This window comes from Apteryx rowi, unplaced genomic scaffold, assembly GCF_003343035.1.
Source record: "Apteryx rowi isolate R43461 unplaced genomic scaffold, aptRow1 scaffold_346, whole genome shotgun sequence".
NCBI classification, from domain to species: domain Eukaryota; kingdom Metazoa; phylum Chordata; class Aves; order Apterygiformes; family Apterygidae; genus Apteryx; species Apteryx rowi.
The window spans coordinates 753,268-778,971 of NW_020449930.1; the positions used below are offsets into that span (position 1 = coordinate 753,268).

The following is a 25,704-nucleotide window of genomic DNA, read 5'->3' on the forward strand; positions in this document are numbered from 1 at the left end:
TTTCTTCATGGAGCGTGAACGGTCTTTAGTATCTGAATCGGGCGATTTGACTGCAGACGAGGCTCGAGTCAGTGAAATTGTTCTGGATGAACAGGTGATGAGACTAGTGAGGAAAGCAGGAAAAATTTAAAATGCAGTCCACTGAACTTTATATAGGAGTTTGCGAACTATGAATAGTTGTGAGAAAGAAGTACAGGATATGTGTGAAAGGTCTGGGGCAAGCAGGATGCCATGTCTCATACCATTAAGTAGTCAATAAAAGCACAGTAGGCAATCTTCCAGTTGGCTAGCTGCACTGTATAATCCAACATACACACTGTCAGAAAAGCACCTGGTATTAGTTTCAAACACATATTGACATCAATTTGCAATATTATTTTGAAAAGCTCAAGTAATGTAATGTAGGGAGTAATCTTGCTATTTTACTAAATACCTAAACTAATGCTGAAGTCTGTATTTTCCAAGTCATGGCACAAATCATATGTAGTATCTTCTGCTTGGAATGTTTGAAGGGGTATTTGTACTTTTCTGAACTTCTGAGGCATGTGTGTAGCCTTTAATCACTAAAATAGACAAGAGGATGCAAATGCCCTGTTTATAATCTTAATATATTCTTAGCAGGCTTGGTCAGGTTTTAAGCTCCTTTCCAGTGTGTTACTTTGGCATTTGTAATGCCAATAATTAAAAGTTGTTTTTGTTCTGAAATTACCATTCTTTTCACTATTTTTGCTGAGTGATTTACTTGAGGTGGAATTTTTTTTTTGTAAGCCACAACTAAGGAGTGTTTACAAAGTCGGGGGGGAGATGCATTTTTCCTTAGCTAATAATGTGTGATAACTAATCAGAATAAAATCAATGGCATAATCACAGGAGAGTCTGTAACTTTCATGTGTTAACCAGTTGGAATAAAGACTGTGAGGAACCTGTTCGCATCAAAAGGAATTTGAGAGAGCCTTTATAACTGAGATTATCTTATCTCTTACCTCACGTGGAGTAAGAATGCACTTTTTTTCTCTGACGAAGACAAGTCTGGAGTCCAACAGAACATATTTTTTTTAAATGATGACTTGTTTCTCATCTCATCCAGCTATATCAGTGTCGTGTTCCCCCAGTTGCCGTGGGGGAATTCAGGAAGTGGGTTGGGAGGGAAAGAGGAGGATGAGCATCTGATTGCTGTGCAAGAGAATAGAATTGAAACAGATACTTGATCTGTTTTGGGAATATCTTCTTTCTTCTGGAAAAGCAGAGTGGTTCCTAGCAGGGAGAGAAAACTTTCATTTCTTCCTGCTTGCAGACAAGACTGAGGCTGTCGTCTTGTTACTGGTTCCCTCTTTTAAGATTGGGATGGGGCGGGGGGGAAAGTCTAGCAGAAAACAGGAGCTTTCTAAAGGTAATTTCCACTGACATGTGGCAAGGTGCATCAGTTGTGTCAGTAGGAAGCATCTTAAATAAAAGTCATTCAGTTATGGGATGAGACCTCTCTCTGAACCAATCTACTTTGCCTCTGGTTGCCCTGAGAGCAGGTTTTTGCTCCTGGAGAATGCTGTCTGGCAAAATCCAAGCTGGTTATGATGAAGCTTGAAGACATGAATGAACAATGCTGGCCTGGGGGCACAGTCTCAAGTTGCTTGGAGAAAACTCTCACAAGGATATGAGCTGGGAGATTTGAATTTTAAGAATATGAGGTTAACTATCTTTGCTATCTCTGTAAAGCACAGAGTATGAGCATCCCCCGTGCTTTAGAACAAGCTGTCCTTGCGGGTAATACCAACAATAGTGCTTGTGGGTCTGTGTGGGACAGGAGGCATGTGCAGCAGGACACCTGTCTCTTTCACCTTCTCAAGACTTTTTTTCCTATGCCTTTATCCTTCATTCACTTAGGCGCTTTCTGGTATATTCCTGGCTCTCAACCCTCCCATCCTGCTTTAAGCTTTCTCCTGCTTCCTTGGCTAAAAGTGTGGATTTTGCCCTGGCTGAGTTTCCCCAGGACTTCAGCAGAGCAGCTGTGCCCGATTGGCTCTGCCTGTTGCCTGGACTGAACCGGAAGCCAGAGCTCAAGCCGGTGCAGGTGGAGAGACCTCGCAGCCCCAGGGAGTCGGCTCCCACCTTTGCTTGCCCAGTGGCAGTGGGATGAGCTGGCAGCCAGCTCCCAGGCCTACCTGCAGGCAGAGGCTGGCTCCAAAGAGGTGGTTTCCAGCTCTTTATGCCAACAGACAGGCACAAAGCTGTGCTGATTTCTTTGCCTGCAGTCACTGGCTACACTTGGGAACTGGCTTCCAACTCTGCACCTGCAGAGGCAGACAGGAGCGGAGTTTGGGTTCCTGGTCTTTCTTCCCACAAAGAGTGAAGGGAGCAGGAAAGCAGCTCCTGGCCCCACCTGTGGGTAGGGAGTGACTCCTGGGAACAACCCCTCTGTGCCCACAAGAGCTGGCAGGAGATGAGAACTAGCTCCTGACTGGCATTGCTAGAGGGATCAAACAGGAATTAGAAACATGTATAGCAGTTTGGGAACCTCTGGCTTTAAGCTTGTCTTTGGAAGATCTCTTTGCCCCGTATTTTTGGCTGAGACAGACTTCTTTTTCTGTTGCATTGAAGTGGGCTCTATCATGTGAGAGACTTGTCTGAAAGTCAAGTACTTCTTCCGATCTTGTTGCTGTTTCCATTAGTTCTAACATATACAGTCCAGTTCCAACAATTTGCAGTCCTTATTATTGATAATACAATTTGTCATGTTTCAAATAGTATTTCTTCCCCCAAAATGCCATATACTACCAAAAAGTCTGCCAAGCCCATAATAAACTAATGCCCTGTTAAGATGACTAAACTATGAACCTTGCGTTTAGGTATGCTCAAACAAACTTCTTCCTGCCCCCAGCAAGCTAGAGACTATTAGAATCCGCTTTGTGTTGTTGATACGTTTGTGCCCCTACCTGCCCTGCATGTGACTGTTTCTGTAAAGTAACTACAGAAAATGGAACTTGAAATACTGATATTTTTGTAGTTGATTTGTTTGAATGTGGAGGACTCTTGGAATAATATAAAAGTCTGAATTATAGGGACACAAAATTTTCATTGTTAGCAGCTTGAAAAGGTTTCGCTGAAAATTGGTTAGCTCTAGTCATCTTTTTTTATAAATTGTCTTTTAGTTTTAATCTTTTCTTGCTTGACTTTGAAGCTTGAAATATCTACTTGAGTCTCTTCTAATCAATGTTGTTAGTATATATCTTCACAAATAAAGAGGGTATTTAAGGATTGTGTTTATGAAGATGTTCAAAATTTTTCATTTATTATGATTTTGTTAAAAAAATAGATTTGCTTTACAATATATTACTAATTCACATGAAAAATGTTGTTTTCCTGTTAGAAAAAATACTTTTTTGCTTGTATAAATATATGCTTCTCTCTGTTTTATTTTTAAATGAACATTTTTCTTTTCTTCCCAGAGGATGCTAAGCAAGTTTTTGGCCAGACCACAATTCATCAGCACATTCCATTTAACTGGAATTCAGAGTTCGTACAGCTGCATTTTGGAAAGGATCGAAAAAGACACCTAACATATGCGGAGTTCACCCAGTTTTTACTGGTGGGTCTAATACAATAGTTTATGCAGAGTAAAAAGAAGGGTACAAGAATCAAAGTACTTGCAAACTTGCCGAATACCACACTGGTAGGAAAGTTGCAAGATAGACTGTGTGTAGGCATATGCAGTTGGAGGGCTGGACTTTACTGGTGTGTTGATAAGTAGGATCTGCTTGTGGTTAAATTGCTAATTCTAGCTAGCTGGGTTTTTTTCTTTTATTTATTTATTTATTTATTTGCACCTGTATGCAGAAGGAGTACTGGTTTTAGCCGGTCTTTTCTATGTTTTCATGTAGATAGAGACATGAAATCAAAAACCCAGACATCAAACTGAAAATCTCCTATATATTTAAATTGGCTGAGCCAAAGAATGTTAAATAACAATACTGAACATTTTGGATTCTGTTGCCAGACTGTTATTAAGAAGTACTTCTGTCTGTAAAAAACATGTTTACCGAATTTTTATTTAATTCAAATATACAGTAAAGATATTATTTTGCTGCAAGCCCTTTCCACATACTTCTTTACTTTTGACCTTTCTTGAATTAAGTGTTTCAGATAGAGAAATGCTATTTAATTGTGCTTGTAGCATCTAGACAATAAAATAAGGTCCTTCTTTTAAAAAGAATTCTTGCTTGATCACACTTTGGGGTACTCTGTCACAGAAAGCAAAATTTTATGCTAATAAAAAAATATCGGATGATCTGTATTTCAAAAATACTAATAAAAATAGTCTTCAGTGGGGAAAGTGATCCTTGAAGTGGCAAAACATGTGAATTTCTTATTCATATTCCTTCTGAATACTTAATGCTTGTATTAGTATTTACACTAGAGAGTTTTGAAACGGGAACCTTCTTCAAGACTGCCAGATTTCTTTTTTCTTTTTTGTTTACACAAGTATGTTAGTTCACAGCAGGAGGTGGTATCATTTTGATGAGGAATAATTAAGATAATGCTATTGAGACAAATGTTTCAAATTGACTTTGTAGAACAGAGCCTAATTAATTTTGTGTAAAGAGGACGTCAGATACCACATGATTAAATCATTTTCTCTTAGGTTTTATATTGATGATTGTAACTCCTAAATAGCAGAGATAGAGATATAGAACAATTTTGTGACAGAACAGTGGGCTAGAACTTCTTTTGGACAAATAAAGCAAATCTGCTACTTGATCAGAAAAAAATGTCTGTGGCCACATGTTTTGGTGTTCCAGTACCTCCTTCCATGCAGAATAAACCCTGGCTGCATATCCTGATTTTGGTGGATTGAAATCACAGTTTTACAGACTACCAGTCCTGTTTGCCTCATGCATTTGTTTGTTTAGAGGTCTGAGGAAAACCTGAAGAAAAACACAGAATGAAAAGAAGACATTTTTTCAGCCAAAAAAAAAAAGTTCAGAGCCACAGACCTAAAATAGCTTGTAACCTCGTGGCTGGGTATTTGGAATAACTGGGTTCTTTCTTTGTTTCTTTGAGTATTTTCATGTTCTTTCTTTGAATTAGAAAGAACAGGAGCCAAGGCATGAGTAGTCTAACTTTGGAGATGAGTCCTAACTATTAGGTTTTTTACTCCTTTTACTCCTGTTCCTCTTTCCTTGACTGAAAGTATTGTCTTGGATCTCATTTTCTGGGGAGAATTGTGTTTGCTTTTGGTGCGTCTAATTTTTTTAAATCCCTAGCTATAATGTAAAAATGTATCTTAGCTATGTAGCAGTGCAGAGTAAAAGATTGTGCTGGAACATGGCAGCAGTCCTCATGAGCCAGACCACCCCTTTAGGGGCTAGGATGGAAAGAAGGTGGAAGAGCATAAGCATGGAGAATAAGAATGACAATTTTTGGTATCCTCTAGAGAGATGAGATGCATCCAGGGAAAGTTCTGAGGCTGTGAATAAAAATGCACTAAGCATTGGTACGGGCAGAAGAGACTTTAATGCAAATTAATTGTCCTAGGACTCTGCTGGAATAGACAGTTGGCCAGTATCACTGCAGTCTGTTAGGATGCTCCGTCAGTGATGGAAAGCGGGTACATCTATTTACCCACTTTCTAAAACTGTAAATCTTTGAAGCACGTGAATTTCCTTACCAGCCTTTGCCTTGCAGCATTATATTATAAATACTGAAGTTTTGGCACAAAAATGACTCTCAGCACAAATTGGAGAGTTAATATTCACAGGCATAGAAATCTTCCTTTGAGTTCTGTAACCTTTGGTACTCAGCCTTTCCTTCTGACATTCTCCCTATGCATGAGTCGATCTCCTTGTTCTAATGTCTAGACCTTGGACCTTATACAGCAGGAGACCACAGTGGATACCAAACTACCTCTCTGCATTCCTGATGTGTGAATGCTCTTTATGTTGCCCGTAACATGGACCAGATGGTTCTGTAAGGCACTTCAGGTACTGCTTTGTAAATATAATGCCATTTGTGACTGTTAATGAAATAATCCAACTAGATTAAAATTCATTCATGTTGGATCCTGTTATTATGCCACATGAAGTTGTTACATATTCATAATCTGTCACAGCATTTGGGCTAATCATCACTTTTGACAAAGCTGAGGCTACATGGAAAATAAAATGAATATATTTTATCCATACATGAAACAAATCTCTTCTTGCTTTAAATAAGAAGAGTTTGTAGGGGATTTGGAATATTTCTATTCTGCCATCACTTTTTTTTGTCTACAGTAGAACAGAGAGATGCCCCAAAGTATAGACTGCAAACTGCTTAGCTCAACTACAGATAACAATCTCTCTGTGTCAGCACAGAGCTCAAGGTGTGTTGTTTTACCTTGCTTCTCATTTTGTTAGCTTAAAATTAGCTCACATCTTCCCGCTACATTTCAGTCTTGTCATCCATTTGGATATAGTCATGCTCCATTATCACTTAAGTGGTAGGTCTGCTTCATGAACAGCAGTATTGGCCCTTGCTCAGCGTATAAAATCTATTCTGCAGAATTGGATTCTAACATATGCTTGTATGTGGGCCTTGTAAATCAATTTGCACATTTTCTGGGAATTTATTCATGCCCAGCATATTTGTGGATGAAGTAGTACTTCTTATAATTGATATCTCGGGATCTGCTCCAGTGGAAAGGATTGTGCTGCATACAATGGCTTGTAGATCCATTGGAATGAAACCCGAACATAAATTTCTGTCTAACTGGAAAGTAATGATGTTTTTAATGAGCTATAAGTGAAAGCTGCGGTAAAATCTCTAAATGGGAAATCTTTTCATGAAAATTCTGGTGCCAGCATGCCTGCCATCATGTGCAAATTCATTTTCCATAAAGACTTATTCTAGCTGGGGGAATTTTAGACTTGCAGCTTCAAGGGAGAAGCTTGTTTTCTAAGTATATCTGGGTTGACAGAAAGTCTAGTCAGAGAAGATTCTTTAGGACGTGTAATTTGTATTGCAAAGCAATGAGGATTGTATTCCTTTTAACCATAATCTGTCTGGCTAAACAGTCTTGGACTGAAACAGTGAAACAATAAAAATTATTGCAAATCAGATAGCATCTCTGAACCCTTATGAAATGCTACAGTTTTGCTTTATTTTTAAAGCTTATTTTTAAGGTGGTATTTTTTATATTAGCTGCATAGGCAGTGTTACAAACATCTCATCATATTTCCCTGATAATTGCTGGTAGCTACTGAGCCTCAGTTTGAAACATAGTTAGTCATGCTGTGAGATGTCTTAGTTTTCAGACTTGGAGCCTGATGGAATAGATAGATAGTCTTGCTTTTAAGTTAAACACTTAGGAGTTTATTGCACTGTTATGCAATGTACAGGGATTACAGCAGTGGCATCTGTGTGTTGATTTTTGTGACAGATTTTTATATGACAAATTGATTTTGAGACTGTTACCATATAAAGGTCTGAATGTACCTGTATGCCTTATCATTGCTTTGCTCATATTTTGGGAATGTCAAGTGACAAAGTCCCTGTGCTTTCTGTTCAGTGAAGCTGGGAACAGTGTTTAGCACAGCTCAAAATAACCACAGCTTAAAAAGACCCTACCTTTTGAGAAGATAGGATGAGTCTTCTGCAACTATTCACAGGAGGCTTAAACCACTTCATGTCTGAGCTATGGAAGAAGTGCAGAAGGGGAGCCCCTAGGACTGAGATCACCCTGTTCAGAGCTTTGTCTTGGTGTCGTTTTACGGTGAAGCTGCTCTTTCGTAACTGACAGGAGCATGGGGCAAATGGCAGCACTGAATCCTTAACCATGTCCTTAAGCAAGGAGAGAATGGAGGGCTTTGGTTTGTACTTGATAGTAGTACTAACAGCTTTTTAGTAATTAACTAGATGATGACAAGAAATGTGCCCTTAGCATATCTCTCTGGAATGTGAGCCCTGCCTTGGTTCAGTGGCTGAGGCGTCCCTGAGCTGAGAGCCCACCAGCCGATATACATACCACCGAACTTGCAACCTGGTGCATGTGGATGATTGCAAGCTGGACTTCTGTTTTGCAAGTGGTCCTCCAGGGTTTTCTACTGCATTCTGGTGCTGTATTCTGCCACCATAGGATTTCCAGGAATTTCACTGATAAAAACAAATCAAATAAGAGAAGAAATCAACATTCAGTTTCCCATGTAGTCCTTCTGCTAAATTCAATTTCTTTTTCCTTGGTGATGCTGCCACTTAATGACAAACATTTTTGTTTATTTGTTCATATGTTTCTACCTGCCAGGTGGTGAATATTAGGGATACAAGAATTATTATACTCAACTCCTCTTCAGAGCTGTGTGCCTCCTGCATAGCTGCCTGCCTCAAGCTGAAAAGGGTTTTTTGTGTTCTTGTGCTCCTCCCGCTGTAAACCTCCCAAATTACTTGCTTCCAAATTCTGTTGAAATTATAGTCACAATTGGAATGAAGCAAGAGCTTACATGGCTACATCCAGCCAGAGTGAATATTATTGCTGAATTGTAACACCTCCACATAGGGGGCTGTAATGTAAAGGAAACGTGACAGAACTGAAATTGTAACACTTCAAATTATAACCCCCACAAGCATTTCCCATTAAAAGCAGAAAATTCTGAATAATGCTGTGAGTGAAACATAGTGCTGAAACTTTTTTTCCCCTCTTCCTTCTTTTGCCTGATATATAAGGTGGTTTTCATCATACCTTTAAGGTGAGGATATAGTATTTTAATTGGAAGTTAAGGCTAAAATTAGAGAGGTCGAGAAGCTGAAATGAAAAGACAGAAATGGTTTGAATGGATCAGTGGCCGTAGTATGAACTGAGTGGGTGGAAGGAAGGATGGTGGCTGCTGCAGGCCTTTTGTGGATCTGATTCTGCCTTTCACCCTTCACTCTGTATTGTATTGAATGCTGCTGTGAAGTAAATATCAACTTACGGGAGACCATAATCACCGTGAACATGTCATGCTTGTGATTCTTGATTAGTGCAAGTCTTTGTTTAATATGACTTTTAAGATATTTATTCACAAATATAATAGAAATAATAGCATAATGCCATTGTCCACTGCAAAACTTGCTTAGTATTACTGACATACTTTTGCTCTGATTCCATTTATTATTTATTATAAATATGTATTCAAAATAGGCATTGTACTTCCCATGAAAAATATGTTTTTATGAGCCTTGAAATTGGAAGGGATGGCATGGCAAGGATTTGTTTTCTTCCATTCAGTAAAGAAACACAGGTTTGTAAGTCTAAACTACATCAACAAAAATGTAATTGCGGTGTGAGCAAAGCTGTAGAATTGGACAAAAAGCTGAGATGTATTTTCAAGTTACCATTTGTGCAGGACTATTCGCTTTAGGTGATAAATAAAAATAGTAAGAAAGTAGTCTAACAGTGATTTATTAGGAAAGGGTGTAGGTTGTAGTAGGAAAAGATGTAATTTTTGGAGTGATTAAATGTCTTTCTCCCCCTCTTCTCTCAGGGGTACATTTGAATCACAAACTGAAATTATCAGGTGGTTCTGTCAGATAATTCATGTGATTGAATTTCTGCCTGTTACTACTGCTGAAATATTGAGAGGTGATCCTTAATCAGTTGTGATGCAAGGAGTTCTAAATTAGGCTGCTGATGTGTTTTATAATAACTTTATATTTTAAATGAAGATGCTTTTTGGAAGAATGCTTTCAAGATTTTAGTGGGTATTTTCATGGAAATCTCTATGATGATCACATCGCCTCATTCAAGGAGTAGCAAATGCTTTTACGGAAAGTATTTTGACCTGCTGTGACACATGCAATAAACTGGATAATGCACATTGTGGAACACTTTATTGTTCATGAGTGGGAGCTCACCTGCACTGGTTTGTTGATAGACACCCTCCATTTCTCAGTTAAATGAGTTGCATGACCTAATGTTCAGAGGACAGAGGTGTTAAGTATTGAGCTAAATGATAGAGCCGTATAGACCACAGATGGAAAAAGCTGAAAGGTTATACTTACAATATCCCATTAAAAGGGGATTACATGTAATCCTGTTTGTCAAATATGAGATATGCTTTAGGATTGCATTATATCAAATCTAACAAGAGCAGAATGTTAAGGTGATGCTGTTACGACTAACTTAATCTTTTTTCTTTTTTTTCTCCCATACGTTTTCAGGAGATACAGTTAGAACATGCAAAACAAGCTTTTGTGCAGCGAGACAATGCTCAGGCTGGAAGAGTCACAGCTATGGACTTCAGGGACATTATGGTCACTATCCGGCCACACATGCTGACACCATTTGTAGAAGAATGTCTAGTAGCTGTGAGTAGCTTTTGTAGCCCCAGTGGGAAAGACATGAGATACATGTGTGGGATTCCTTTTTTATGTACTTCAACCACTGTACATGGCACATGGAATCCAGGTTATGGACACAGGTTTTTAAGTCTAGCAGTAATTATCTACATGTATGAAACCTGACTCTCCTTACAGAATATGTATCCTCAAAGTTTCTGGTCTCCTGAGACAAAAGACCAAGCAGGTAGATGGACCTTAGTAATGGCCTGCAACCTTGAAGTTTGCCTAACTATTTCTAGTCATTCCTTTATAATAGACTGTGCTATATGTCAAAAAGCCATTGCATCCCACTTGAGAAGTCATTCTCAAAGGACTTGCTATGTAATGTCCATTCAGAGCTCCTGAATGTAATTTTCAAACACCTAGGACAGTGTATGGACTGGAAATACTCTTGTCAGAGACAAATGATTAATATAATTGTAACATTTACAATTATACAGAAATTAGATTAGACTTTAGTTGTGGAGACAGGATACAGTTTGTCTCAGTATCGGTTTCTTTCCAGAAGAATACTTTTTTCACAAAATTGTGCTTGGTTCAGTTTTCAGTGTAACCAACTATGTATTTTTTTTTTCCCTCACTAATTTTGGGAGATGAGGAAATTCCTGGGAAACTTCAGACACAATATTACACAGAGATGGTATTTTCTCTGGTAATGCCTCTGCAGATATTGCTGAACCTTGTTTCTATCCCTTTTTCCCTTTTTCTCTCCTTTTCCCTTTTTCTCTCCTTTTCCCTTTTTCTCTCCCTTTCCCTTTTTCCCTTTTTCTCTCCTTTTCCCTTTTTCTCTCCTTTTCCCCTCTATTAGCTATAATGGCATATTGATCTGTGTTGTTCTAGGGGCTTCCTCCCAAGTGACTTTCTGCTGAGCTTCTTGCATTAAATACTTAGAATTTATACAAATACGTTAATATATTAAATGCTTTGAATTAATTCACCTGGGGTATTCTCTATATATTAACTTACAGTTGTTTTACTTTGGTTGAATTTTTTCAGCTTGAAATGCATTTTATTATTTAGTGGCCACCTTTCTGATTTCTAGAGCCCCTTGTGCTATTTCTGTTGTCCATTTAGTTGAATCTCCATTTTTTTATTATCAGGTGAAACTTTCTGCCTCATACCACAAAGAAAGTATCTGTAGCTTTGACCTTTTAAAATATGTGAGATTTGTCTTTCATGAACTGTGTTTCTCACAGAGCACTAATTTCTACCCCAAGCCAAATTAAATATTACAATTCTGCAATGTGACCGAAGAAAAAAGATTGGTGCATTTGATCTAGACCACAGTTTCTTAACTTGGGAATTCTACTCTAGCAGCTCTTTCCAAGTAATCCAAAACCTGGCCATATCCAGGCTTAAAGAAGTCTTTTTTGCTTTGATTTGTGAGGGAGGCTTCCAGGGAGATGTGTGAAGTGATGAGAGCTGCAACCTCTGAGCAGAATACTGGAAGGAGTTTGCAGTGAAAAGCACAGCAAGAACACTCATGGACTGATGATGATTTCTGATATCTCCCTCCTCTGTTCTCTCCCCAGTCTTGTTATCACCTTCCCTGGGTCATATACTCTCTCATAAAACATAGATAAGATTTTTGGTTCTCTTTCAAGGTCAATTACATTTTGGCATGCTTATACATTGTTTTCAGAAGTTTGCCAGATCACCTATCTTATACTTCAAATTGGGAAGTTGAACCAGTAGTTCTTCCATGTGCAGGCCCAACACAACTTCAAAATAAAGGTTTAGGTTCAGTTCCTGTTTGAGAGTGAGTTACTGTTCAAACCTTATTGTACCCATTTGGTTTGACTGCCTGATATAAGCCTGAGAGCTTACTGCTGGCTCTCCTCAACTTGAAATGCCTCTGAATTTAAATGTTTCAGTTGACCTTTTTCAGAATATGTTTTGATTTTTGTTGAATTTTTTTGTGTAGTAATATACTTTACATGTAGAAGTAGATTTCCTCATTACTAGAAATAAGCCAACTTATAAAACATTTCCAACTGAAACAGTACTGAAACTTGAACTTTGTAAATTACTACTGGTTATGTTGTTATAATCCTGCATATGTATTTGTTTAGGTTTGTAGGGTGGGGAAAGTTTTACATTCTGGTCATGATTAGTTTCAGTAACATAATCTTTCATAGAGTCTTTATTTTGCATTTTTTTAAAAAAGCAACCCTGTGCTACTGTCACTCTTATAAAGTAACACTGTTTCAAAACCTTTATTTCAAGATTTTCTTAATCTTGTAATGGTCTCCTTTCTCATTTCTTCTTTTACTGTCTCTACTCTAGGCTGCTGGAGGTACCACTTCCCATCAGGTCAGCTTTTCCTATTTTAATGGATTTAATTCTCTCCTTAACAACATGGAGCTCATTAGAAAGATCTACAGTACTCTGGCTGGAAATAGAAAAGATGTGGAAGTCACTAAGGGTTAGTAGAAATGTTTGCAGTCTGGAAGTTTTCTTGGGCATTTTGTTAGGGTGGGTGGAAGGGAAGAACTCATCTGTATGCTTTTTAAATCAATGGTGGGGGGGCAGAATGGGGAAAGCCTGCCTTGTTAGCATTGCTTGGTGCACCTTTCAGTTTTGTACACTCCTGTGGGAGTCCACCCTCCAGGTTTTTTGGTTTGTTTCTATCAGAAGGAAGGTCCTAGTAAACTGGCAATGGGGGCGGGTGAGGAAAGTATGTAAAGATATTTAAAGGTTTAAAAAACTTCCTAGGACTCCTGCCAAATTGGCAGCCTATTAAAGTGACCTTCAAGGGTAGTTGAAGAATTCCATAAACTTGTATTGGCGGCACAGTAAGCTGATCTACAAGCTTGGAACAAGATGTTATCTGCTCTATCTAACCACTTTTATAGAGAATTCCCTGTGCAACGCCAAAGTTTCATTAATGTGGCCTATTGGGAGTATGCATGAAAAGTTCCACGTCTCTTGACTCTTTTTTTTTTTTCTGATTGCCTTTATTTTTGTTTTTTTCCTTCTGACCCGCAACTGATTGATACCGTATGTCAAATATCCTAAATCCTGCTGATAGCACTAAGCTTTAAGACCAGAGAGTTGCTCGTATTTGTATGATGGATATACCGTTTAAAACATCCATTTATATAGTGGCAGGAACATTTTTGCGGTGGGTCACTTTTATTTCCCTTCCCACCTCCACCCTGCCAGCATCTTGTTTTTAAAACTAAAATATAAAACAACTCTGGGGTGCTCTGGATTACTTGTTTTGGTTTGATTAGTTTTTCTCTCTTCTATATTTTTATTCTGTTGCAGAGGAGTTTGTTCTCGCAGCTCAGAAATTTGGTCAGGTTACGCCCATGGAAGTTGACATCTTGTTTCAATTAGCAGATTTATATGAGCCACGGGGGTAAGTAGAGAATTATCTATCTTCCCTCTTTCCTTTCCTCCTCCCTCCTTCTCTGAAGGAGTGAGAGGTGGAAGTGGGGAGCAGGAGAGTATGGTGTATTGGTCAAACATACAGGTAACTTTTTGTGATCTGAAAACTCATCTCTCTAAGCAAACACTAAGCTGATTTTTACATGAATTTTCTCAGACGCATGACATTAGCTGACATTGAAAGAATTGCTCCTTTGGAGGAAGGGACATTGCCCTACAATCTGGCTGAGGCTCAGAGGCAGGTAAGAAAAGGAACCGATATGCTTTTATGTATTGTGTTCCTTACATTTCCAGTGCCAGATAAAGAGCCTACCTCTCTCTGCTGTTGCCAGTTAGCTAAGTTGCCTTTCTCTTGAGGAATATCTCCTTGTTAGAATTTTCCTTTTAACCTGCATCATGTCCTTTCCACCTCTTCCCTATGCCCCTTTCTCTTGGGTTGCATTTTGAAAGGTTAAATGCAATTTACTTTAGAAAGATAAAACAAAATATATATGAGTGTCATCCAGCCATTCAGTAAATATTAGGTGTATACCTAATTAAGATGTTTGTTTTGTGATTCTGTCACTTGCTGTTCTTTTTAATGAGGAAAGAAGGCTTCCTGCTTTGACTGTGGATGTTAAATTCAGCATCCAGCCTATTAGATGGCAGACCTCATTCTGGAAAGACATGCATGTTCAAGGCTTCAAAGTATTCTCTGCTTTGCCTCATGTTCTGGTGAATATCAAAACTGGAGAAATTATGTCTAGTCTGCCATCACAGTTTCAGTAAAAGCATTAAGATTGTCTATATGTGGAAGAAAGAAAGGATGTTGACTTTCTCTCTATGGTTTAAAAGAAAATGAACTTTTGTTGTGTTTGAGTCAAAAAGAGAGTTCTTTAAATGTTAAACCTCTTGATTTTTTTAAAAAATTTTAATATTATTTTAACATATATTTTTAAAATGACACAATTTTATATATAGATAGATTTAAAACTAATCCTCTCTCTGTTTCTCTCTGTCCCTCTGTCTGTCTGTCTGTCTGAGGCAGTCTTAACTTTGTGTCTTGTGAGACTGACTTTTTTTTTTTCCACTCTGGGTCTGTGCGGAGACGCCAGTTTGACCACAATGAGTTGGTGCAGGCTACATTTTTAGGACTAACAGGCCATGAGCCAGGCCTCTGTGTGTGTACATGCGCCTCTCTTTTACTTCTCTTTCTTCTTCTTCTTGCTCCCCTACATATGAACACCCTCACCACCACTGCAAGACAGTATCTAGGATGGTGGTTTTCTGTTTGTTTGAGTAGTGACTAAATGTTGACTATGCTGGGATGAATTTAAATGAGTTGGCTCCCAAAAGCTGACCATCTATTCCTAGAAGACTCCTAAAGGAGTTAAAAGCATTAGAATTGAACTGAATATCAAGTAATGTAAGTTACAATAAGTGGCAGTAAAATGTAGCCAAAAATGCAGTGGTGAAAGTAGCAGCTTCTTGAATTTTCTGCTTTGGGGCCACTGTCTTTGCCAGTATTATTTATGTGATTTTAAGAGACTAGGAAATGTGAACCTAATTAAATCTTACCATATATTCTGCTTATCTGTTCTGCATTTTCATTCCTCCGTGAAATTTCTTTGTAGTAGCATCTGCATGGTGATGAGACTGGAAAGATTTTCAGCTACGCTGATACCTTCAGTTAATTTTCTGGCCAGCTCTGGCTACATTGTGTATTAGTACTAGTCAAAACCTAAACACATTTTCAGGAAATTTTGTCCCTTTTCTCCTTATATTCCTAAGCAGTATTGCAAAAGTGTTCGTAAGTACAGAAGTCTGAAGGCCCCCCCAGAACTTCCATCATCCTAATTTTTTTCTGTCGTTAGGTAACAATTCTAAATCTGGAGCACTTCTGAAATTTATTTTTCATTGGGCTGAATCTAACGCTCATAGACTGTGGGGAAAAATGAAATTGTAAGGGTCCTTTATGAAACCTCACTGCCCTTCAGCTGGTACATGTGAACAATGCTTGCATACATGTTTTGATAGCCTGAGAAGTAATAGGCCTACCTGGTTTTTGTCCATAGTAGAAAGAAGTTCCAAACTGGAGTTGCTTTTAGTTGTAGAAAATAATGACCTACCTCCTTAGAGGTGTAATATGTGTACCCTCATACTTGCATATTTGGGCCATTATTTGATTTTGGATATTGTAATTGTGCTGTAGCATCAGTTTTTCTTGTCTTTTCTATTCCAATTCTAAGAGGTTAATTATATGGTGTTCAGAAATTGGTGGAAAAGAAATAATTATTAAAAACAAAATCCCCAGTGTACTCTGGGATTTTCTACAGGTATCTGACAATACTTTTTTCTTACTTATATCCAGATATCTGTCTGATCATGAGATGTACTCCAGTTAAATATGATGTTCTGATTATTTTTCTTGTCCCCCTTTTGTTTTAAATCCTGCCTTGACAGAAAGCTCCAGGCGATGTGTCTCGACCTATTCTCATCCAGGTTGCAGAATCAGCATACAGGTTTGCCCTTGGTTCAATTGCTGGAGGTTAGTCATAGCTAAGCAAAAAATTATTCATCTTCACTGTTTGTTTTTTTCTTCTTTTATTCCCCCCTTCTCCCCCTCCTGCCTTTCATTTAAGTGTGGAAGCCTTCTCAGTCTTTCCCTTGAAGCCATATCTAAGGGATGGGATGACTGTAAGATGGAATGGGAAGAGGTCATCCAGTCTACATTGGTTTTGGTATTTATGAGCAACTGGAGTTTGCAGGTGATGTTTCTATCTGATTTGTCACCAAACCAGTTTCAGAAGAGAAAAGATTAATGAGGTAGGGCCAGGAAGTAATGCTTTCAATTAAAATTATGGGAGATCTTTTAATGGATCCAGAATATGTTACGGAGAAAAAAGATGCAAATGATCATTGAGGTATAAATGTAGAAGATGACAGTTGCAATTAAAGACCACTGAATGCAAAATTATCTTTTCTTATGTCCTTTTCTTATGTTCTTTATTATATTTTCAATTTTTACTTGCAGCTGTTGGAGCCACTGCAGTCTACCCAATTGATCTGGTAAAAACTCGAATGCAAAACCAGAGATCTACAGGCTCTTTTGTGGGAGAACTTATGTACAAAAATAGCTTTGATTGCTTCAAGAAAGTGTTACGTTTTGAAGGATTCTTTGGGCTTTATAGAGGTAAGTTTGGAAAAATGTCATATACTAATGATAAGATACTAAGAAGAGTTCAGTGCCAATCTGGATTCCTGAACCCATTTTTTTAAGATTTCAGTTTTGTCTGGTTTTTGCTTGTGCGTCTTCATTTGACCTCTCTCATATAGATTTGCATTCCTATTCTAGATCAGGGGTTTGCAAACTTACTGATAATGCAAACCTCATTGTAAGGAGAACATTTTTGTGGGACCTTTTTGTCCTTACCCTCCCAATCTGCAATAGGAAAGTAATAGCAATTTCCTACAGCAAAAATAYACTGTGAGTCAAATTTTGGTCTCCTTAACAGTCTTTAGTACCAAGAATGTTTCATCCTATTTGGTCAGAAGTTAGACAAATCATCTGGTTTTGATCTTTGTTTTTCATCTCTGTTCTTTCTTGCCTGTTGTCTTTCTACTCCAAAGAGAAAGAGAGTACCTGGGTATCAACCAGATCTCCTTTGGTGGTATCTTTTGCGGCAAAGTAGGTCTTTCTGAACCAATTCTATGTGCTTCACTGATCATTGGGAATTGTCATCTTTGTCAAGTTTTATGTATACTTCTTCTTAGCTTGTTACTGTTGATTCAGCCAGAGATTATTTGGGATTCAGCTCACTTAGGTTTATATACTTAACCAAGTCACTCAATTTAGGAAGTTAATTGTTCCAAGTTCCCTTTTTAGTTGATAAAGAGAGGTACCTTCCAAAAACTTATTTACTCTGCCCAGGATCTACATTATCTTAACTTCATACATCTTAAGTAAGTGCCTGCAGTTAGAAGGTGGCTTTTTTTTGTTTTTTCATTGCCCCAGTTATCAACGGCATCAGTGGTGCAAGTTCAGGTAATGCAGAAGTAGTTGCAAAGAATCATGAACTACTGCATGAGACTCTATTTATTCTCTGGCACAGAGATACATTAATTTTCCCGTATTCTGATTTGTCAGTATGCTCCTTGAGATCTCTTATCCCCATCTGTCATGTTCACTGAGGAGGATTTTTGAAATTTGTATTATTTATTTCATTTTTTAGCGGGCTTGCTTAGATCTCTTATCCCCGTCTGGCATGTTCACTGAGGAGGATTTTTGAAACTTGTATTATTTATTTCATTTGTTAGCGGGCTTGCTTAGAAACTTTTTTAAACTTTTGAAAATAAGCATACTGTAAGGACTGAACTTAATTTCTAAGAACAGTTTTATAGTAGTAATAGTGGTATTAGTGGGTATTACAGGAAAAGGTTAAACCTGAGTCAGGAACAAAGTATGGAGGATTTCAGTAAAACATGTTATGATGTGACAAAGCTGTATGCACCTGGAAAAAACTAACAGTTTTATAAGACAAAGTGTTAAACAACCTTAACAGTAAGTATTATGGTATGTGTGCACTCTGTAACATACGATCTGAGTTACCAGAAGTCGACTAAGTAGCTTCTCCACAATATATGAATTTTGTTAATTATTTCAGCACTATTAGAGGTGAGAAAACTGTTGCTAAATTCACTGAGTTTGGGGTAATTTTTTGAGTAGGCCTGGTAATTTAATAGAGGGTATTGACATGATTTACATTTTGTAGGGATTTGTAGCAATCAGAATTGTAGGAAGTCTCAGTTATTGGCTAGAGAACAAAATGTATTCCTTGCAAATGTATGCCTGTCTCTTCCATGATCCTGAAAGAATAAAAATGCAGAATTCCAAAATTATCTGTTCCTGTCTTATTTAAACTTTGAAACACAGTGATTTTCCAACTGTAAAAAACTTCATAAATGTCACAAACGGATTAACTCCATTTGCTCATCATGTTTTTAGAGAGAATGATGTGTCGTTGCCACATTTGAGGAGCTCTATGAGCCATCATCACCATAGCTTATCTTTTCATTCCCCATCCCTTTTACTACTGTTCAAGTTTCCAAAGAAGAGTGAAATATCAGACAGTTTTGTGGAGCCGAACTTCTAAATACAAGGCAACAATCTCATTTTTTGATTATATGGAAGAAATTGTATGGTGGCAAACACCACCATCATTTCAGAGCCAAATTGAGATCTGCATTTGAACAGATTCTCTACTTAAAGAGCACCCTGATTCAACTTCTCTTTTTAAAGACTCAAATGTTGAAAACTCCCTAAAAACATGGAGCTTCTTTTCTGCAGTTCTGTAAATTCAGACTGTTGCCAGATTTCTAGTGAGGTCACATTTGGAGAAAGTTGAGCAACTGAGTGCAGAATGAAGGGTCCCAGTTAGGCTCTAGAGGACAAGAAGATTTGAAAGGAACATATTCAGCCAATTTAATGCAGAAATGTTATAGTGAGAGTCATTGCATTCTAATCTTAAACACTTAAATTAGGTAAGACAAACTATAGAGTATATTATTTTTTGCTGTTAATTGGTGACTGGTACTCCTTTTTACACTAGTGTAAATGTAATTGTGTAATTGGCAGAGTTCTCCCAGTTTATTGTATAGCGATGCAAAATCATTAAAAAATTTAGAGTAGAAACATTTGGAGCAGTGATCTCTGTCATGTTGCACTATAAGAAAGCAAGCAGGAATTCTAAACCCTACTCTGAACTCAAGCATTTCAGAGGATATTTTTAATACAAGCCACATATTTCCACCCAGTGAAGTGAGCTGATTTTTTTTTATCATTATTTTATTCTGAATTTGAAAAGGGTAAAACTACCATGTTCTGAACCACCAATCTCAGATAAGGATAAATTACACCATCTTGTGGATATAAAGAGAGCACTAAATTTTGTTTAATGTGAACTTGGTCTTGAGGATAATCAGTATTTCCACTGAGAAGGCACTTTGATTTTAAAAATATGAACATAATATAAACCTGTGTAGAATCTTTATCTTTATAATACGCATTGTTTGAATGTTTTAGCTAGATTCATTTTTTTAAAAAGTGTATGTCTTAAATTGTTCATCTGCCTCTTTTTAAGCATGGCTTAGAAGAATACTCACCTCATATATCTATAACTTACTGTTGTGGCTACATTTGTACCTGAAATGTGCATTTTGAAATACATGCATGTATTTATATATATGCAAAGCTAAGAAAATTTTCAAGGCTGTAATCTGTCAACATCTCTTCCAACTGAGGGAGTCACCTATATTTCTTAATGTTATTTTAATATTAAGACCACCTAATGAATCACAGAATGCCTCACAATCTTAAGCAGTGCATCTAGGAGAGATCATCTCGCCTATACTTGATGAAAATTCCATGGGAAAAGCAAATCCAGAGATAGAATGTAGTTCATTAAAATGTTCACTAGCCATACATCTGAGTTAATTCCACTTCACCTAGAGAAGGAAAAAGACAGAAGACATGCTGTGGAAGACTTTGTTATTTTTGATCATTAACTTTTAAGGATCTTGTTAGTTTTAATCTGTCAGGTGGTGCTTGTAGCACTGCATTGCCTCCAGATGCCTTCTAGTCTTAGATATATATATTTAATCATTCATTTATCATCCAACTTCGTTATTACTGATGGACTCCCATGATAATGATACAACAAGACCATGGTAGAAACTGTCCTCCAGAAGTATGCAGTGAAGTACCGTTTTGTGGAATGCAAGTATTATCCTACTCTTATCTTAAAGTTCTGTCAACACACAAAACCTTCTCAAAAGAAATACCCCCATGCACAGTGTGAGGGAGCTGTGCTTGAATGGAAGCTGGTGGTTTCTAATCCAATTTCTTGTGTGAATCCTGGAATAGAAAATTTGGCAGTATTCTGTTACCATCTTTCTATCATATGTCACACTGGTTTCAAATGTTTTACCTAGACTGAGCAATAACTCCTTAAAGGCTTTTTGAATATTAAAGGAAAAGCATGTCCATAACATGGTGTGAAACCAAAGTTTGATCACTTTTAGAAGTCTGAAAAAATACTTTTGCCAAATCAGACTTTCTACGTAATGCCGTCACCACAGCTGGGCTGGATGAGCTATTGCCTGTATATTCAAAACAGTAGTAGGCTGCTTTCAGAAGGTCTCAAACTCTGAATGCAGTTTTCAGTGCTCTCTCTCACATATACCTTCACCTTTCCATAGAGTCTTACTATAGGTGTGTCAGATATGCATTGAAAACTTTAAGATGCCTGTAAGTGGTGTGTGGTAATTGCTGCTAAAGAGCCTTGGAAATATAAATTGGGTTTTATATTGTATACTGTACTAGCAGGCCACCTATCTGCAAAATATTATTCTATAATGTTATAAGATGCATATGGTTTTAAAACACTGTCAAACTTTTCTAAGCCTGTCCCACCTCTGTGAATTGCTGAGCTGCTGACGCACAATAATACTAAAATATTCCTCGCATGTTGGGGAAAATGGTGGTCGTGTGTGTCCCATGATGTGTTTCCTCTCTTCCAAAACTTACCTTCTTTATAAAGCTCAGAAATCTTTCCACAGTGTTTCAGTGCTCCCATCTACGGACAAGGAAAAGGGAATATAGCTTTGATAATCATAACATGTAGAATGAACAAGTACCACTTACAGATTGCTTTATTACTTAGGTAAGAGTACAAAAGAAAGAGTCCATCTACCTTCCTGAGCAGCTGGCTTAGAGACAGGAGGTCTAACTGGTTATTGGCAAGGCTATAAAATGTAGAATTAAAATTAATACTGCCTTTTTAAAAGCTATATATGCATTATACTTACGAGTGTGAAGGGAGAGGGGGAAGGTTTTTTTTAACGTGTGTACCTATTCCATTTAAACTTTCTCTTCCACATTGAAGTTATGTGGAAAGTTTTGAGTCAAAACGGTCCCATTCAGATTTGAGTGAAAAAGGACTTGTGCCAAGATAAATATGTTTTTCTTAAGATTTTACAAGCGCCTTTACAAATGCAGAGTTTTAGGAATCGAAACATGAAAAATGATAAAAAGTACATCTTCAAATCTGTGTAAGGAAAATCCATTTGATTTGTCCTGACTGTGATGCTTCCAAATCTGGAGATTTATGTATATCTCCATTTGGGGTATTTTTATGATTTTATATTTTAATATTTCAGAAAGTATGTTTTTCTGTAATTTATTTGATATGATGCAACTCAGCAATCATGTTACATATCGCTTAGATGTAGTAATATACATATATATTATTTTGAAATTAATGGTCTCCCAGTTCTTGTAGAATTGCACATCTGTTTACAGACCTGCTCTAAATCTACTAGAGACAGTGGGAAAATTTCCACTAAGAACAGTAGGCTTGGGATCAGGTACTGTGTTTGTAAAATAAAATCTCTGAAGATTAAAAAAATTGTAGCCATAATGTCTATCCAAGGCTGTGTATGTTCTTCAGAAAGATGTAAATTTAGACTGGCAGAACATTTACATCATAGCAATTACAAAGAGAATCTGGTCTGTTTAAGGCTAAACTGTAAAAATTCTATTCACTGTATATCCTTGTCTTTTTTTTGTAGAGCTGTGGGAAATGTGGTATATACAATTCTGACTGTCTTAATGCTTTTGCGTTGAAGTCTGAATGCAAGTTGCCTATGCAACTAAAACTAATTCAGAAATTCAAATTTTGAAATTTAACTTACTCTGCAAAATCTTTCTTTTTTTGAGCAACTTTGCCTGTGAGCTTAGCATCACTGTATTCTTTTGTTTGAATGTTCATCCATATGACCATAATTTAACATAGCTGTCTTCTGTAAATAAAAGTTAGGTGTATGTGTACATCAGTTGTATATGCAATGATTTACTCTTTTTGACATTTGAAAAATAAAAATGTTAAGGCAAGTGCAAAATTTTTAAGGGATGTAAATAAATATGGTTGGCTCTCCTGAAACCGCAAGCCAAGTGGCACTATTCTCTGCTGTCTTTTCCTTACTATCAAAGTGAGCAGTAACCAAAAAAGCTGATGGATGGTAGCAGAACGAAAAAATACACTAATCCAGTGCACAAACAGTTTTCTCTTTGTTGTTCTGACATTTAAATTTTTGGGAAAATGAATTTGAGTAAGTGAGCTCTTAGATGTGGAGCCGTAGTTGTTGCCCCTTTCCCCAAGAATAAAGACGTGGAGAATTGCAAACATCAGTCTTTGCAGAAAGTACCCAGAGGTGCCGTTTGAGTTGCTAAAACAAAGGAGGCTGGCTCCACGAACTCTTGCCGATGGGATTGTTTCTCACACATCTGAATGGTACCCTGATTTTATGCTCCTGGAGAACACTTGCAATACCATTTTAGCCCCAGGCCCCTTCAGTAAGTTCTGCGTGCTTTTAGGCTGTGTCATCTAAAAATTTACAAAATACAGACTGTTCACTCTAAGCAAACAAAGCCAGTAGTCAGAAATTCCCAATTACAGCTCTACAGTGCATCACTTTTAACAAAATAAAATATGAAATTACATGTATGGGAAGATAACAGCATAACTTCCTTTGTTTTAAGAACTGACGAGCTAGCTGGTTTTAAGAGCTGGTGAGCTAGAGAGTGCTCAAGAATACAGTCATATATATTTGAATGTTTTGCATTTTTATTTGTACTATTATTATCCCTATCCCCTTGGGTCCTGCCATCTAATGCTATTGTTTTTGCCAGAAAAACACACTATCATCCTGATTTTTAAAATGGATACATCTTGTTTTTCACAAGATTAATTAGTAAATCTTAATTTTTGTGTGAAGATACACACAAAATGTGCAAGATGTTAGTGTAGAACAGGATACTGAAGCATAGTTGGTAAATCTGTATTGGTGTTTAAGTGTAAAGTGATCTAATATCACTGATTTTAAAAAAGTTGAAGTAACTAAAATATATAGGAATTTACTCAGACTTGAAATGGCAGCACAAAGTTTATTCTCGAAATGGAATGTTTAAGTACTCTCATTAAATATAATAACACAAAATTGCCGTAAAAATTGCCCCTGTTTCTAGGTGGTGATCTCCACGTATCGTTGATTTGTTTAGTTAATACTAAGTTACTTGATGCATTGAAGTCTCTCTTTCCATGTTACAGGCCTGTTACCACAGTTATTAGGAGTAGCACCAGAGAAGGCCATAAAACTTACTGTAAGTTTGAGAGTGGATCGCTTTTACATTTCTCCACATTTTTATGTCTGACTAATTCCGATTAGAACATTTAGGATTTTTGTTCTTAACGTGTCAGAAACACGGTAGAGTGCATTCCAGGGTTTTTGTCTGATACAAACGCAATTGCAAAAGCACAAAGCAACTGTTTGTATCTCACTTTTGGACGTTACAAGTGGCATACCAGTCACATGCTTACATTTTTTTTTAAAGAATCAGATTGAAAACTCTTACTTCTGAACTTGCTCCAAATGTAACAAGTCTTAGTCTACTTGTTCAGCTCATCTACTTGCTTGTAAGTAGCACAGGCCTTCAGTTTTACTTCTTGGCAAAAAGTAATAAGTATTTATTGGGTTTGGGGGGGCATTGTTTTTGTATCTGCATGTGGTTCCTGTATTTTCAGTTCTAACACTACAAGATATAATATGATCATATAGTGAAGGGCTGATAAGAAAGGAACTGGTTTGCATGCATTTTTTTTTCCTAAATGTTTTGCTTGTGTGGTTTTGTATTTCTTGAATGATTTGAAAGCACTGAAGAATTTCTTGTTATAACCAAATCATAATATATTGCTTATTCACAGAAGCWAATAGTAAGCATTTTAAAAAAAGAAAGGTACTTGGGGCTGTGATTTGGATTAGCATTGAACATTTTGATATTTATTTGGAGCTATATTTAAATTTGCAAATTTAATAAGCATTTCCAAAATCTTAAATGATTTAATCATATTAAATTTCAGATGATGATTTTATTGTTATTTAAGTCAGTGATTGTTATCTATTTGTTTTTTTCAATAATTCCTAATTGGATTCTCTGATGCTTCAAATCTGTTGGAAAGAAAAACATAGTCAGCTTTACAATATTTCATATACAACCTAAGTTTTATTTAATATCTGTTAGCTTGGTAGCTTCATGTCAGGCCCATCATCTGCATGTATTTCAGCTACACAAAAGGTGCAGCTGATGAGCCTTTTCTCCATCCTTTTAATTTATCAGTTTTCATAATTTTTTTTTTTTTTTTTTAAGGTTAATGATTTTGTGAGAGATAAGTTTATGACTAAAGATGGCTCTGTCCCATTGGCTGCAGAAATTCTTGCTGGTGGCTGCGTAAGTATCTTTAATTTCCTTCACATGAGATGTATGAAAGTAGAGTGTGTAAGATTAACTATGTGGACTAAGGCTTCTGTTTAACCACAGATCCAGTGCAAGAGCAGACTCTACTAGAGCATCTCAGTTCTTTCCTAGATAGGCCAGCCGTTCTTGATGAAAGGGTAAATGTTTCTGTGCATTGTGCCTTTTAACTGCTTTATATAATTCTCACAGCTTAAGAGTTTGTTTCCTTAATAAAGAATGTGTCTTTATTAATGTTGGCTGTAGCTTATGGCCTAAACAGGATTCATGCTAACCTTTCCAGAAGTTAATAATTAGTTACTACATTGTGGCACCCACTCTGCCATGTCACTTCTTTCCTGATGTGTTATTGCACCCACTAATTTTCACTTTTTGCAGTGATACTGGCTTTTTGAAATGGCAGAAACTACTCATGCTTCCTTGAGTTCATAGCAGACGTAGGCTGTGTAATGTTAACTCGGTACAAAATGCATTCCTGAATGTAGGCTGTATTTAAAACCCACTAAGTTTTTAAGATTGTTTTCCTTGCACAAGGTAGTATCTTAATGAACAACTGTTATATTACTGGGTAAATGATAATATTTCACATTATGGTCTAGTTCTGTGTGTTCATATTA

The 25,704-nt window shown here is 37.1% G+C and overlaps 1 protein-coding gene across 2 annotated transcripts in view; it reads left to right on the plus strand.

The window, feature by feature from the left end:
* Positions 1 to 25,704, plus strand: part of SLC25A13 (solute carrier family 25 member 13) — a 101,768-nt gene that overhangs the window by 45,920 nt on the left and 30,144 nt on the right. For both annotated transcript variants that reach the window (XM_026072659.1, XM_026072658.1), the window contains exons 5-13: positions 3,444 to 3,583; positions 10,168 to 10,314; positions 12,634 to 12,772; positions 13,618 to 13,711; positions 13,898 to 13,982; positions 16,183 to 16,267; positions 16,754 to 16,912; positions 23,886 to 23,938; positions 24,983 to 25,063. In XM_026072659.1, the coding sequence (XP_025928444.1) occupies positions 3,444 to 3,583; positions 10,168 to 10,314; positions 12,634 to 12,772; positions 13,618 to 13,711; positions 13,898 to 13,982; positions 16,183 to 16,267; positions 16,754 to 16,912; positions 23,886 to 23,938; positions 24,983 to 25,063 (983 nt within the window). The remainder of the gene's footprint in view (positions 1 to 3,443; positions 3,584 to 10,167; positions 10,315 to 12,633; positions 12,773 to 13,617; positions 13,712 to 13,897; positions 13,983 to 16,182; positions 16,268 to 16,753; positions 16,913 to 23,885; positions 23,939 to 24,982; positions 25,064 to 25,704) is intronic.